Source organism: Primulina huaijiensis, chromosome 4 (assembly GCF_012295235.1).
Source record: "Primulina huaijiensis isolate GDHJ02 chromosome 4, ASM1229523v2, whole genome shotgun sequence".
NCBI classification, from domain to species: domain Eukaryota; kingdom Viridiplantae; phylum Streptophyta; class Magnoliopsida; order Lamiales; family Gesneriaceae; genus Primulina; species Primulina huaijiensis.
Window position 1 is genome coordinate 18,599,859 of NC_133309.1, and position 14,681 is coordinate 18,614,539.

At 32.1% G+C, this 14,681-nt stretch overlaps 1 protein-coding gene across 1 annotated transcript; it reads left to right on the top strand.

Annotated features, from left to right (window-relative positions):
• The first annotated feature begins 6,177 nt into the window (after positions 1-6,177).
• LOC140975335 (uncharacterized) lies at positions 6,178-8,694 on the top strand. Its single transcript, XM_073438996.1, has 2 exons — positions 6,178-6,707; positions 6,831-8,694. Exon 2 carries the CDS (start codon positions 6,919-6,921, stop codon positions 8,464-8,466), a length of 1,548 nt encoding a protein of 515 aa, XP_073295097.1. The 5' UTR covers positions 6,178-6,707; positions 6,831-6,918; the 3' UTR covers positions 8,467-8,694.
• Positions 8,695-14,681: the final 5,987 nt, after the last annotated feature.

Here is a 14,681-nt window from a genome sequence, read left to right on the forward strand (position 1 = left end):
AAATATCCATGGCAAATAGGGATACTTCTCATGGGGTGGGAACGGGCCATAAACCAAGCCCACTTTATAAATTGATAATTATTACAATCATTCAACACAAAATATCCTAGCATACACCTAGCGAATTGGGCTTGGGCTTTTGATCATCCTTCATCCATAATATGACATATCATACACCATCAATTAATTATCACAATAATCAATTGATCCAATATTATATATCTTGATCCAATCACTAACCGCCACGATTATAAACTAAATTAACAAAGTATACAAACTTCTTTGTCTACTTTCTAATTAATTTATTTATAACCGAATTTTTTGTAAATCACCATTTACTATAAATAATTCAAGTCCAACTTCAATTATTTATTTTATGAGATAATATGTACAACTTTTGTAAATTTAAACTTAAGGGCCCAAAAAATAATTTTTCACCAAAAACATTTTGGCCCATTTAAATTTCACAAATATGCTAGCCATCTAATGGCCCAACACCTTCAAGGTCCATGACACTTTGATAATCCAAAACACTTTTGGAAACCCTAGTCGTAATCGCCGTCGCCGGATTCCGGCCAACATGCAAAAAAAATTATTTTTTAAAGGGGCTGTTCGGGCAGCCTTGCTGCCCGAAATGGGCAGCCCCACAGACAGCCCAAACTGCCCGAAATGCCCTAAAAACCGGCCTTCAATTTGTTGTTTTGGTTGTCTCATGCGGTTAGAAATTGATCTCAATATAATATCATGTATATGCTATACAAAATAGTAACCATAGCTCTGATACCACTTGAAACGGGATCAGTTACAGTGCCCAGTTGCGCAACGGAAGTTTTTAAAAAATTGTTTCAACAAGAACAAAAACCGAGCACCCCAAAAAGTAGTGTAGCAAATAAGCAAAACACAATATGACATTCATAGGGTGTTTAGAATTTTTACCTATCAATCTTAAAATATTGATGTTTGGCTCCAACTAAGTTGTAAACAACTTAGCTCTTGAAGGAAGACAATTTACAAGCTTCTCCTTTGAGCACTCCTTGCTAAAAAATTAAGCCCACCACCAACTAGGTAGATCCCCTCTAATTTTGCACTAGAAAAAATAAAGAATTTTTCTTTGAGAAGTAGGTGCATTCATCAACAAGTGAAGAAGCAAAAATGGAGAGAATTTGCCTTGCAAATTTCGGCCAACATGATGGGGAGTAGAGAAGGAAGTGTTTTCTTGGTGGGCAAAAGTTGTTGTGTATTCCTAAGGCATGTCATGCCTTGGATATTGAAAAAGTTGCCTCCAACCCTTCACCTCTCATGCATGCAATTCTACTTGGGCTTGTAACAATTACAAAGTCCATGAACTTTTATTTAAATATCTCAAACCCATTTGAGACCATTTAAACTTTACTTGATTTTACTCAAGCCCACTAGTTGAATAATTATTTCCTATTGGGCTCTACAAGACCCAATATTATTTAATTAATTCAACACTTGAATTAATTTAATTTAGTCTATAATAATGTTTATGAAAATCACAATTTTCAAATACATTATTTATTTGGTCAACTTTTAATTTAGGAACACTTTCACAAATTAAAAGTTACAATCCCCTCATAGAAGTCGTACTTCTATTTTTCTTTACGCTTATAAACTCTTTTTTATGCCATTCAACACATTGAACTATTTTACTTCTCAACGGGATCTAGAAAGCTAATACTTGTGTGGCCCTCAATGGTTCATTGATACAACTAGCCGTGGGTTCACATCTCCATGTGATTCGGGACTAAACATGTCCTTATATGAGCATACCCCAATTGCTCCATTATTACTTATCAACTCCTTTATAATAAGAACGTCAGAACTAAAGTCTGATAGTACCCAACCAATCATGTTAAACGCCTAGCAGCATCGGTTATATGATTCCCTAGGTATCAAATGATAGTGCCTGCAAGAACCATTCAATTATGATTAGCATACAGTATGGTCCCTTCAACTCATATATCCCGACTGATTCGACAATTGTCAATGAATCGATACTATGTGTCATGTCGTAGTTGCATCGATGGTGTAATCTATGAAACCCCTTTCATAATTACCACCATACTCTGATCAGATATTTCAAACTACATATACATGAGATCACGTAGAATATCCATACCCGAAGGTAAACGGTGAATCCCCGATTACAATGCATCGACTCCTATATGTTTCGACAAAACACCCAACCTTGCCACCTGATGACCCCATGAGAGTCGGTAAACAAGTCAAAGTGCAATGCTAGCACATAGAGGCTCAATGTTGTCCCGGGTCATAAAGACTAATAGTGTACAACCATAAACTAGGACGTTTCAACTCAATAAGTGAGAACCACTTGGAAAGTCCTATATAGAGGGTTGCTCAATGCACTCTACCAGGAGCACCTATATGCATGCTCGAACATCACAATGTCCCCTACCAATGAAACATGGTACTCACATCGTAGATACTAGTCTCGAACTCGAGCGGCCTATATCCTTCTTAGCGGCGGCTGAATCGACTAAGAACTGTTTAGAATATACAATATTGTAAATATGAGTTTCATGATACTCATCATATGAGCATCTCATATTCTTTTAACTATTTGTATATTAAAGGACTTTATCTATGCAACTATCATGGGTATACAGATAAAGATGTGCCAAAAACAATAATTTCAAATATTATTAAAATAAAGATTTTTTATACATAGAGTTTCAACATGAACCCTCGGCCAACACTTGGCTCGACGGGCACCTAATCTAACAATATTTTCAAAACATTTTAAACAAAATTTTCTCCCCCTCAATATTTAAAAATAATAACTCCGTTAAAATTTTATTGAGTTCTCCCCTTATATTTTTGAAATTTTGAAAATTATAAAAGAAGATGGATAACTAACCAATTTTCTGCATGGCTCATTTTCTGCCGCAGCACATATGCTTTGCTTTCAACGAATAAACTGTATTTTCTCGAGCATAACTAGTCTGCAAATTTTGTAAACCTCTACAAGTCTAATTTGCAACGCAAAAAGCGGTTTGTCATTTGGACACTCGAGCAAGGAGATATGCCATTTTTCCCATGGTCGCTACAAGCTGCACGAAAATTCAGTTTTGCATATATCTGTGTAAAAAATCTGAAATTTTCGAATTTTAAACATCAAAATCAGTTTCAATTTTCTTTCAAGAACAACCCGCTCTGATACCACTTGATAAGATCGGTTTGGAGGAAAATAGTTGAGCTACAATAGCTCGGTTCTTGAAATATTGAACACCATGAACTAAATCGAGTTTGATATGAAATCAAGCGGAAAACACTCGAAATAATCCTTCGTAGAAACAAATTAAATATTTTGTAAAGCATTTAAAATATATGCAAGTTGAATGTGTAAAAATATTTTAGTTGAAACATTTTATCAAACACTTGTATGCAGTATTTTTGATATTTGAAGAACACATAAAATGCTTCAACAATGCATCTTTAAAACTATGAAACTGATAAGTCAATGTAATAAACAAATAGACACGAATTTGTTTATGGATGTTCGGAGACTTCAAATGCTCCTACGTCACCCCTTCTTTCCCTTGAGAATGATTCACTAGGAGACTTTGATTTATACAACTACTTGTACAAACTCATTCAGCTTGGACTTACCCACTGCCTAAACTGAACTCCTAGCACTCAAAATTGTAGGTAGCACCTCAGAATCAGCATATTGTTTAATGTCTCATATGCAAAGACTACATACACAAGTTTATTGTCTTTGTGCAAGATTCACTCAACTAATCTTTGAAGTTCAACTCTCTTGTATATGTGTGAGTGATTGTGTGTGAGGAATTTATCATTTACAGTGTACATCTCAAGTAACCTCACACAAGGACTCGTGCTCTCAACTAGCTGATATATTCATGCTAACTACCTATACTTTGAATCATCTTCAGAAGCTCTTGTTTGATCTTCAATATGTTGTATTTTTAGGCCCCAACACTGATATATACGTTAAACACAAGAATATGACCGTTTGGAAAGTTTCTGTACTGTTTCTGAAATTGCAACGGTCAAATTCGTCTTGCTGAGCATTTTCCCGACTGGTCAACTCAACTGGTCATTCAGTTCAACTGGTCAGCAGCTGGTTCAGTTCATTTCAGTTGGTCAGCTGCTGGTTCGGTTCAGTTCAGCTAGTTCGGTTCAGTTGATCATGAGCTGGTTCAGTTGGCTTTCAGCTGGTCTGGCTCAACTGGTCTTCAGCTGGTCTGGTTCAGTTCAACTGGTTCGGTTCAGTTCAGTTTCAGCTGGTGTGCTGAAATCAGCCTAGCTGATTTCAATTTGTGCAAAACCAGTTGCTTCATCGTCATTTATCAGCATTTTAAGCTTCGATCCAGACTTTGATTTTTGAAGATGATTTGTATATCATTGTCTTATCTTTCCAACGCATACTGAATCGCTTCATTTTTATAAACGAGCTGAGAGATATGATCAAAATACCGCAACTGCTCATACCCAACTGATTGCTATTTTTGTGTGATCAGTTTAGCAGTTCAGCGATCAGTTAGATCTTGATAACATCCGAATTTGCTCAACTGACGTGAAATACGACTTGTTTCAAATTGAATTTTCTGATCAGTCCAGCTAGCGGATTGTCATTTGAATTAACCATCTAAGAGATATCCTCAAAAAACCAAAGCTCACCAGAAACTCAGTTTGTGCAGAATTCAGTTTTGGTTTGCTTCTTGTGATTTCAACTTCACACGTGAGTAAATATGTTAAAAATACAATAACAAGTTTTGTTAACATCAAAATCAAGATTGCGAACTTGAAAAGTTCCAACAGAGTCTTACGCAAATATGAAAACAAGAATTTAATGAGGAAATAAACTCTTTTGAACAATAGTGTAATATCTAGATATCTTATCATAAATATCAATATTCTAGCAAATCATATTAGTCTAGAAAGATAAAATTCTTTATGTTAATATCACATATCAATAAAAAAAATTAATTAAGAAATAAAATATTCATTTCAGAATGACTAATATCGTGAATATGAAAATGAACATTCTCATTTCAATGAAATACCAATCATGGATATAAAGAATTAGATGAGAATTCATTTTATTCTCTTCTACCAAGCTTGTCTTAAGTTCCTAATATCTAGTAAGAAAATATTTAGTTCAAAATTGATCTTGATCTAAAACGATTTCAAAAGATACTCAAAGATTGTAAATTCAAACCACTTTTTTTAAAAAAAAATTACGATAATATATCCCATAGTCTTTATCTTTCGATAATCATCGAGTAAACCTTCAGAATTAACACAGTAAAATGTAATTAACCACTATTTAATATTACGTTACATTGATTGCATTTTAATTGAAATATGATAAGTATGATGAGATATGTGATAAATATGTAATTAATATATAAAAATTTATACAACCCTAAATATTACAAAGTAGTATTTTGAGTATAATAAATTTGTCATTTGCTAATTGTTTGAAACTTTATTTTATATGAACACGACAAAATATTTTACAAATATATACATACACTCGATTAATCAAATATCTCTTTTGGAATTCCTCTCAATAAATACGTAATAATTTTTTTTAATGAAAGTTAGACTCGTTATAATTAGATCTCGACTCTTAAATTTCATCCAAAACTTGAAATTTTAGTATTAAAGCAACTATAAAATATAGCTAAAAGACATATATTAACATTTACCAATTATCTCAGCCTTATCAAATCAACCATGGACACTCACCTATATACATACAACACACAAAACACTTATTATATCTATAGTTTAGAGAAATTTCGCCCCACAAACGGCTGATGAATCGGTCTTTCATTGGCTTGACCATTGAGCAAAGACAAAACAATGTGAAGTAGATATTCTGTCAGATGATTTTACGGATTTTTATTTGTGAAACGAGTTAATCTTATTCATATTATAATAAAAGTAATACTTTTTCATAAAAAATAATAATTTTTCATTGATCCAAATTAAAATTTCGTCACACAAAATTAACCCATGTGATCTTATCACGAAAATTTTTGTGAACAAAGCATTAGTCCAAGTTTATTTTGGAAGTTTTCATAGTATTTTTGTGCACGAAAAACATATGAATCCTAAATTTATGTTTTTACAAGCAAAATTTCCATATACCCTTTGAGATTCTGCGTCAGATAAAGCACATAAGAACAATCCAACAGATCTTGAACGTTTGATTTTTGGCCAAACGAAACCCTCTCTAGTGAGTACACGTGCCGCGCACCTCTTGATTCGTATTTGCTTTCATGCATGGAATACGCCTCACACTATAGCGAACGAAAACGGAAAATATAGATAGATACACGGATTGTAACTACGTAGAGAGAGTGTGAGGGGGTTATGTGGGACGAATGGAGAGAAACGTGGGGAAGAAAGAGTCTTTGGTATCTGTTTCATTTCTTGATCTTTGATGGGCAGTGGTTGGTTCAAGGCCATCTTTAGCTACCCATCTGTTTAAAGTTTTGATTTTGGCATAAAGTTTTGATTTTGGGGATGTGATTCATTATAAGTTGTTATTTATGCGAATTATCTTCCATGGATGTGGAATCCAAGACTGTTTTCTTTTGGTGGTGGGTCTGATCTTTTACTTCCCCTTAAACTGTCACATCTGACCAGTTTGATGTTCTTGTTTACATCGCTTGTGGAATATCAAGGTATAGACTTGGTGATCTGTGCCCAGCCCCACTTCCCAGTTTTGTACTTTGCAGTAGTATTTTTTTTTCCTGATCTTGGGTCTGTTTTTTCGTGCTTCTCTGTTTCTTAAACTGTTTGTGAAGTGGTGGATCAGGAAGTGATACACCGTTGCACAGTTTGAGTTCATTTAGTTGTTTGCTGGTCTTGATTTGGTATTGCGATTATCTTGATATGGTGGGTGGATCGAATAATTTGATGGAGGAGGATCAAAGTTTGAGATTTGTTTGCAAGTTTTGCTACAAAAAGTACCCTTGTGGGAAGTCGTTAGGGGGTCACATTAGGTCTCATGTGATTGCGAATTCAGTTGAATCTGAGAAAAAAGTTGAGGCCAGCATGAAAATAATTTCATCTCCAATTGATGATGTGCAGCAGAATTTTACCGAGTTTGTGAATGGGCAATCTAGTTACGGCCTGAGGGAGAATCCCAAGAAAACTTGGAGGACAGTGGATTTAAGTTTCGATTATTCACAAGAAAGAGTTTGCAAGCAATGTGGTAAAGGGTTTCAATCTATGAAAGCTTTGTGTGGTCATATGGCAGTTCACTCGGAGAAAGATAAGGCTAACTTGAAGGATGATCAATCTTGGCCTGGTGAAAACCAGAAGCTGTTACTGGATAGTTGTTCCGATGCAGAAGTCGATGACAGGATTGTTCGAACAAGGTCATCAAAGAGTACGAGGTATAATAAGATTATACCAAATTCTGATTTTAACTTGGCTAATAATGGTTCTTCATCTGTTTCGGAGATTGATGGGAATGAACAAGAAGAGGTGGCTGTGTGTTTGATGATGTTGTCTATGGATTATGTGAACACTGGTGGTGTTTATTCGGTTGTAGAATCTTCTGATAACAATTCTGCTGTTTTGGAGACTAAATCATCTTCTATTGACATGAGAAATGATAGTAAATATGGCTTAGACCGGAGCAAGACGACCCAAGTAAAGAAACTCGGGGATAGAAAGATTAAAGAAACTGCTTTGGATGATGAGATATATTCAATGGAGGATTCTGATTCTGGGTATTTCTTGGATGAATGTGCTAAGGTTGAGTCAGATGTGTCTTTTGACCGGTTATACAGAAATTGTACAACCGGTGAAGGCAAAAAGTCCCTGGTAAAGGAAAATGGGGATGATGATGCTTATACGGTTTCAAATCCAACTAGGATTGAATCCCAAAAGTGGAATCCGGAATTGTGGAACCAAACTTGTCGAACGAAGAATGGTTCGCCATATACTGAGGCACAGAACCATCCTCAGAAGAGACGTAAATACGAATGCTTGAACTGTACAAAGACGTTTAACTCATATCAGGCTCTTGGAGGGCACAGACCTTGCCATAAACGAAACAATGCCACCGAATCAAGGTATGAAAGCGATGAGAACATCCTCCATGAGTACAATGACTTCAGAACTAATGGTAAATTTGGTGGATCCACTAGCAGCAGAAAACTAACTGCTAAAGATTCGTTTCAATATGCTGAGAAAAAAATCAAGCCTGAGAAAAGTAAGGTTCACATTTGTCCGTTTTGCCAAAGAGTTTTCAAGAACGGTCAGGCCTTAGGTGGACACAAGAGGTCACATTTCATCGACCGTGGCCGCGAGGAAAATACCAACGAAAGTTCAGTTATGAAGCCTAAGCTCCCTGATTTACTCGATCTCAATCTTCCAGCTCCCGAAGAGGATGAGGTTGATATTGGAGATTCCCCGTTTTTTCGAGTTTAAGTTTCTGGTAAGCTCATAAAGATTCAAACAAACTTCGAATGCCGGTCTCATACGATGTTTTTCGTGCTTTGCTGTGTTCATTCTGCCTGTAAGAAGCCTCCTTATTCATCCCATATTTTTGCATGTTTTAAGATCATTCATCAGCTTTTGCAGACTCTTTTAGTTCATTTTTGTTTTTTTTCCATCTTTGTTTTGAAGTGTGATATGACACATGATAAATTTCTGTTATCCAGTTGTCCATTTATTCAAGACTAAATGCAAAGAATTATTTTATTTATATTATTCAATTTGCTCTCAACTCCTTCTGCTGCCTTATTCTTCATAAAGTATTAGGGAGGCCAACTGGTAAAAGGAAGTCTATATCTATTATGCAATTTAACGACACAGACACGACACGAATACGGCCTGATCTTCATTCAGATCCATTTTGATGGAGCCATAGTTCATAACTTTTGATTTGGGAGGAACAATTATATGCATACACATACCTATTTGTCCCTTCCTAATGTCTTTCACTTGGACAATATAAAATGTTTTGATTATGATAAGAATAAATTGTCTTATTTACTCACTAATGCTTAACACTATTCCAAAATAGGATAATTAACTTAATGGAATCCTAATCGGGCGATTAGTGTTTATTTTAATGGCTTAACAATTGTTTTTCTTTGAAAATAAAAGTGTTAGGATGAAGTGAATAGTGGAGTGGGGAAACTTTTAGCTATCTTCACATTGAAGTAAGGCAACTTCACTTTAAAGTAGTGCAAGCACCCTTTATCTTGGAATGCAATTGTTTCCATCACTTTGCTTGAGAGATTAACACGTGATTTTATAGTCCAAATGTTAGAAGCAATAATTAAAATTAAAATATTTGAATTGGACAGTTATCACGGGTATAGTTCTTAATAAAAATGACAAAACTTGTGGTAAAACGCTACTCCAATTTCCAAAATTTCTTACCAAGCATATTTTTAAAAATAGTTTTAAAAAGATAATTTTAATAAAGAATGGTTGAAAACTATCGATCATATGTAATATGTGATTAACCAAAAATCGCAATTTTTGTTCTTTCTATTTGATATTTTTATAATTTCGGTTGTCTATATTGTCAAAATTGAGTTTTAGTCATTTATGTTTCAAATTTTAGATTCTTCGTTTGAGGATTCTGATATGAAACTGCACACGTGAGTGTCATGTTGGTACCAGGTCAGTCGCACATCAACATATTGGAAAAACAACCACAATTGTTTTGGACTAAAACTAAAATTTGAAAAATGCGAAGAACCAAAATTAAAAAAAAAAATTACAAGAACAAAATTGCAATTTTACAATCGTTACAATGTGGGCAATAGGATGTGTAAAAGGAGTAAAGTCCTATTAATTGAGATATCAACTTATAATAACTTCTCATTGAACATGTGAGGTTTCTTGAAAAGCACTTGAAAGAATATATGGACGAAAGGTCACAAGGAGTTGTACTCTACCGGTTCGATTTCCTATTAATGTAACTTTATTTAATAGTTGTATCACATTTACATAATTTAGGGCCCATAAATATAACATTCATTTAAGAATAGGTATATAATGAGACGGTATCACGAATCTTTATCTGTGAGACGGGTCAACCCTACCGATATTCACAATAAAAAGTAATATTCTTAGCATAAATAGTAATACTTTTTCACGGATGACCCAAAAAAGTTATCCGTCTCACAAAATACGACCCATGAGACCGTCTCACACAAATTTTTGTCTTCATTTAAAATGTATTCAAAAAAATTTTACATATAAAATAATTTAATTACAAGAAAAAATTTACACCATATTAATTGTAATCTCATTAATAAATTGAAATTCATATATATATTCTTTGATTCATTAGTTTAGTTACCTATCGATTCTAAAAATTTAATATTAATATGATTATATTTTAGTTAATTACCAAGCGCGATCCATGGATTACATGTTCTAATACCTTAAATCCATATAATGTTTGATTTATAAACCATAAAATATATACTCTATTCAATTTTTTAAGAAAATAATATAATATTATGTTGATAAATTGAATATTATAGTTAATAATAGATATCGAATCAAATGTTGAATATAAAAAAGAACTGAATGAATCTTATATTATACATCAAACCATATATTAAAAGATATTGAAAAAAGTACACATTGTCACTTCGATTTGAGGATGTGATATTATAAATGAAAAGTCAAAGTTTTTAATCAAATCATTTAATAAGATTTATTAAATATTTTTGCATGTAATTTTTTTAAAAATTTTAACCAATATTCCAAAATATTATTTATCTTTTAAAAACTAAAAAAAAAACATAAAATTAAAATAGATTATTGGAACCAAATTCCCCTAAAATTTAATTGGTTAGTTCATTTTACTTCATACACACTATTTATTTTATTAAATGAAATATTAATTAGTTCAACAACTAGGAAAATAAGTTGTGACTTGCAATAAAGGCTGTGTAGTCACTTCATTACTTTGGTACCAAATTTTGGTTTAGTAATACAAATACAATATGTGAAAAATAATAATATATATAATTGTTTGGCTAGTGTTACGTGATGATTAATTGAAATATAAAGATAACATAACTTTTTTTTTTATTCTGATTAATATAAAATTTGAGTCAGATACGAGATTAAAAAACGATTCTGAATCACGCCATTCGTAACATTTAACGATGAGTATTATTCTATAATTCATCTCTGATTTCCAAAATAATTTAAAAAACGACCATGAATATTTAAATAAAATTAGTTATCCTATATCAATAACTACTCCTCTATCCATGAGATATTTATGAACTACAACAAAATGTAAAACATAAAAAACATTAATTGACTGAAAAAATTGAACAGTAATATTTTATACAGAAAATAAAATATAATAAATCCTTAAATTAAAATAAATTATTTGTTCTATAAATATGACTTTTCTTTTCATGGGCCAGTATCGGGCCCACGTATGGTCATCCGGCCCAATTCAGTGGACTAATAAAATTCCTTCGTCTCCGATTAGGAAGGAGAGTAGAGTAAGGACTTTTCGTCTGCTTTCCGTCGGAATCAGAAAATGTCAGTGAATAAAACAAAATCCAATCGTACACGTGTACGGCAGTGTGTTGAGCAGAGATTTTATCCACGAAATTTAATGCCATTTCGAAGTTTATGAAAAGAATGTCATATCATTTTTATTTTTATTTTTTTTGAAAAAAGGAGGCCACTTAAAATAATTGTGTCAATTTCATACATTATCATATTAAAATCTCGAGTCTTAAAAAGACCGGGCATTAGCCCATGGTCTCATCCGTCAGTTTAGCTGGTTCGATCCCCTTTTACAACGTGTGTTGTAATAATAATAAAAAAAAATTCTCGAGTCTTAAAATTCTACAAGAAAAATTCATCCACTAACTTCTCATATTTTTAAATCTTATAAACACACATACCTATATTTTCAAATCTTGAGTATAAACATCTTTGCCCATATTTATTTTTAGAGGCATTTGTGTTCAAGATATAGAAACAAAAAAATTTAATAATCACAAAGAGTTTTCAATAATCTCGATATTTCACAAAGATATAAATATTTGTAATTAACCCACGAGTAATTTCTATACATGGTTATTTTTCATATTTAAGAAATTGGTTTTTATTGAGGTTCAATGATTGTCTCCACTAAGAGGACACTCAAAATATGTAACTTGACTTTTTTCGGAGTGTTATACTGTTTAACAAGATTAGAATCATATCATTAAAAAAACTATAATTTTTGGTAAAACTTATTATTTATTTTTTGACTATGAACAAAGATTTATTGGTTATAGTCCCAACTTATCTATTTACTCATTTATCCATTCACGCTTTAAATGAGTGCAACAATTGCAAAATCAAAATAGAGACACATATATTAGATATTTCACACCGGCTAGAGTAAGTTCTCGGGAGTTATATATATAGACTTTGGCTATCTTCCTTGAGATAACTTTTGGGGTGAAGTTAGATCTAAGTAGATGATCTTAAGATGATATTAAAACATATGCCCATCATTATATGTTGGATTACTCTTATGAGCCACCCGCTACATGATTTGTAAACTTGTTGCTCTATATGTTTAGTCATGGACGTGAGAGATGTGTGTTAAATGTCCAAAATCGGATAAATTAAGTTATTGAGAGTTGTATATATGTACTTTTACAATCTTCCCCTCATTGAATCGTCTTTATGGGTTACCCACTTAATATATTGTAAATTTCATGCTCTAAATGTTTATTCTTTGACGTAAGAGGTATGTTAAATACATGACATCGGCTGGATAAAGTTCTGTAAGTTGTAAATATGGACTTGGATAATCCCACTTTAGCTAGCTTATGTGATGGAATAAAGTCCAAGTTCATAATCTTAATATGATACCGGAGCCTAGGACCACAGTTATATGTTGGACTGTGCTTATGGGCTAACCACTAATATATTATAAATTTCACGTTTCAGTTGTTCATTCATAAGCGTGAGGGAGTGTATAAGATGTCATATACGATTGGATTAAGTTATTGAGAGTTGTATATATAAACTTAGTCAATCTTTCCTCTTAAAGATGAATTTTGAGTGACCCAATTTATAACCTTAACAACACATATGTTTGATAATATAGCCACTTCATTACTTTGGTACCAAATTTTGGTGTAGTAATACATATACAATATGAAAAAAACCCGAAAAAAATATATCGAGTAATAATATACGTAATTGTTTGGCTAGTGTTATGTGATGATTAATTGGAATATAAAGATAATATAACTTTTTTTTAACTCTGATTAATATATAATTTGAGTCAGATATGAGATTAAACAACGATGCTGAATCACGCCATTCGTACTGTTTAACGATGAGTATTATTATATATTTCATCTCTGATTTCCAAAATAATTAAAAAAACGAACATAAATATTTAAAATAAAATTAGTTTTCCTACATCAATAACTACTCTATCCATGAGATATTTATGAACTACCACAAAGTGTAAACATAAAAAAAAAATTAATTGTCTGAAAAAATTGAATTTTAATATTTTATACAGAAAATAAAATATCATATATGCTTAAATTAAAATAAATTTTTTGTTCTATAAACATTACTTTTCTTTTCTTTTTTGTTAAATAACAACCACATGGGCCAGTAACGGGCCCACATGTATGGTTAGCCGGCCCGATTCAGTGGACCGATAAAATTCATTCGTCTCCAATTAGGAAGGAGAGTGGACTGGACTAAGCACTTTTCATCTACCCACCGTCTGAATCAGAAAATGTCAGTGAATAAAACAAAATCCATTCGTACACGTGTACGGCAGCGTGTTGATCAGAGATTTTATCCTTGAAATTTAATGTCATTCGGAGTTCATGAAAAACATGTCATTGTTGAAAATAAGAGTGAGTTAAAATTATCGAAGGTTGAAAATAAAAATTGTAAATATTAAAAATTAGTGTGTGATAATGTAATATTTAAGAAATTCGAGTCACGTAACCTGAATGCATGCAATATAGGATTTTATTTAAAATATTTGTTAATTATTTTATTGCATGATTATTGCATGATATGTGTGTTAGTTCATGTTTTATTTACAGTTTCACGTATTAGGGTTTTAAGTTGTATTTTGCTTCGAACGAGGAACGAAGATCGAGGATATTTAGAAAAAATATTTTTATTAAAANCAACCCTACCGATATTCACAATAAAAAGTAATATTCTTAGCATAAATAGTAATACTTTTTCACGGATGACCCAAAAAAGTTATCCGTCTCACAAAATACGACCCATGAGACCGTCTCACACAAATTTTTGTCTTCATTTAAAATGTATTCAAAAAAATTTTACATATAAAATAATTTAATTACAAGAAAAAATTTACACCATATTAATTGTAATCTCATTAATAAATTGAAATTCATATATATATTCTTTGATTCATTAGTTTAGTTACCTATCGATTCTAAAAATTTAATATTAATATGATTATATTTTAGTTAATTACCAAGCGCGATCCATGGATTACATGTTCTAATACCTTAAATCCATATAATGTTTGATTTATAAACCATAAAATATATACTCTATTCAATTTTTTAAGAAAATAATATAATATTATGTTGATAAATTGAATATTATAGTTAATAATAGATATCGAATCAAATGTT

Excerpts from the sequence above, each read along its gene's own strand:
- LOC140975335 (XM_073438996.1), top strand. The coding sequence starts at position 6,919 with ATGGTGGGTGGATCGAATAATTTGATGGAGGAGGATCAAAGTTTGAGA.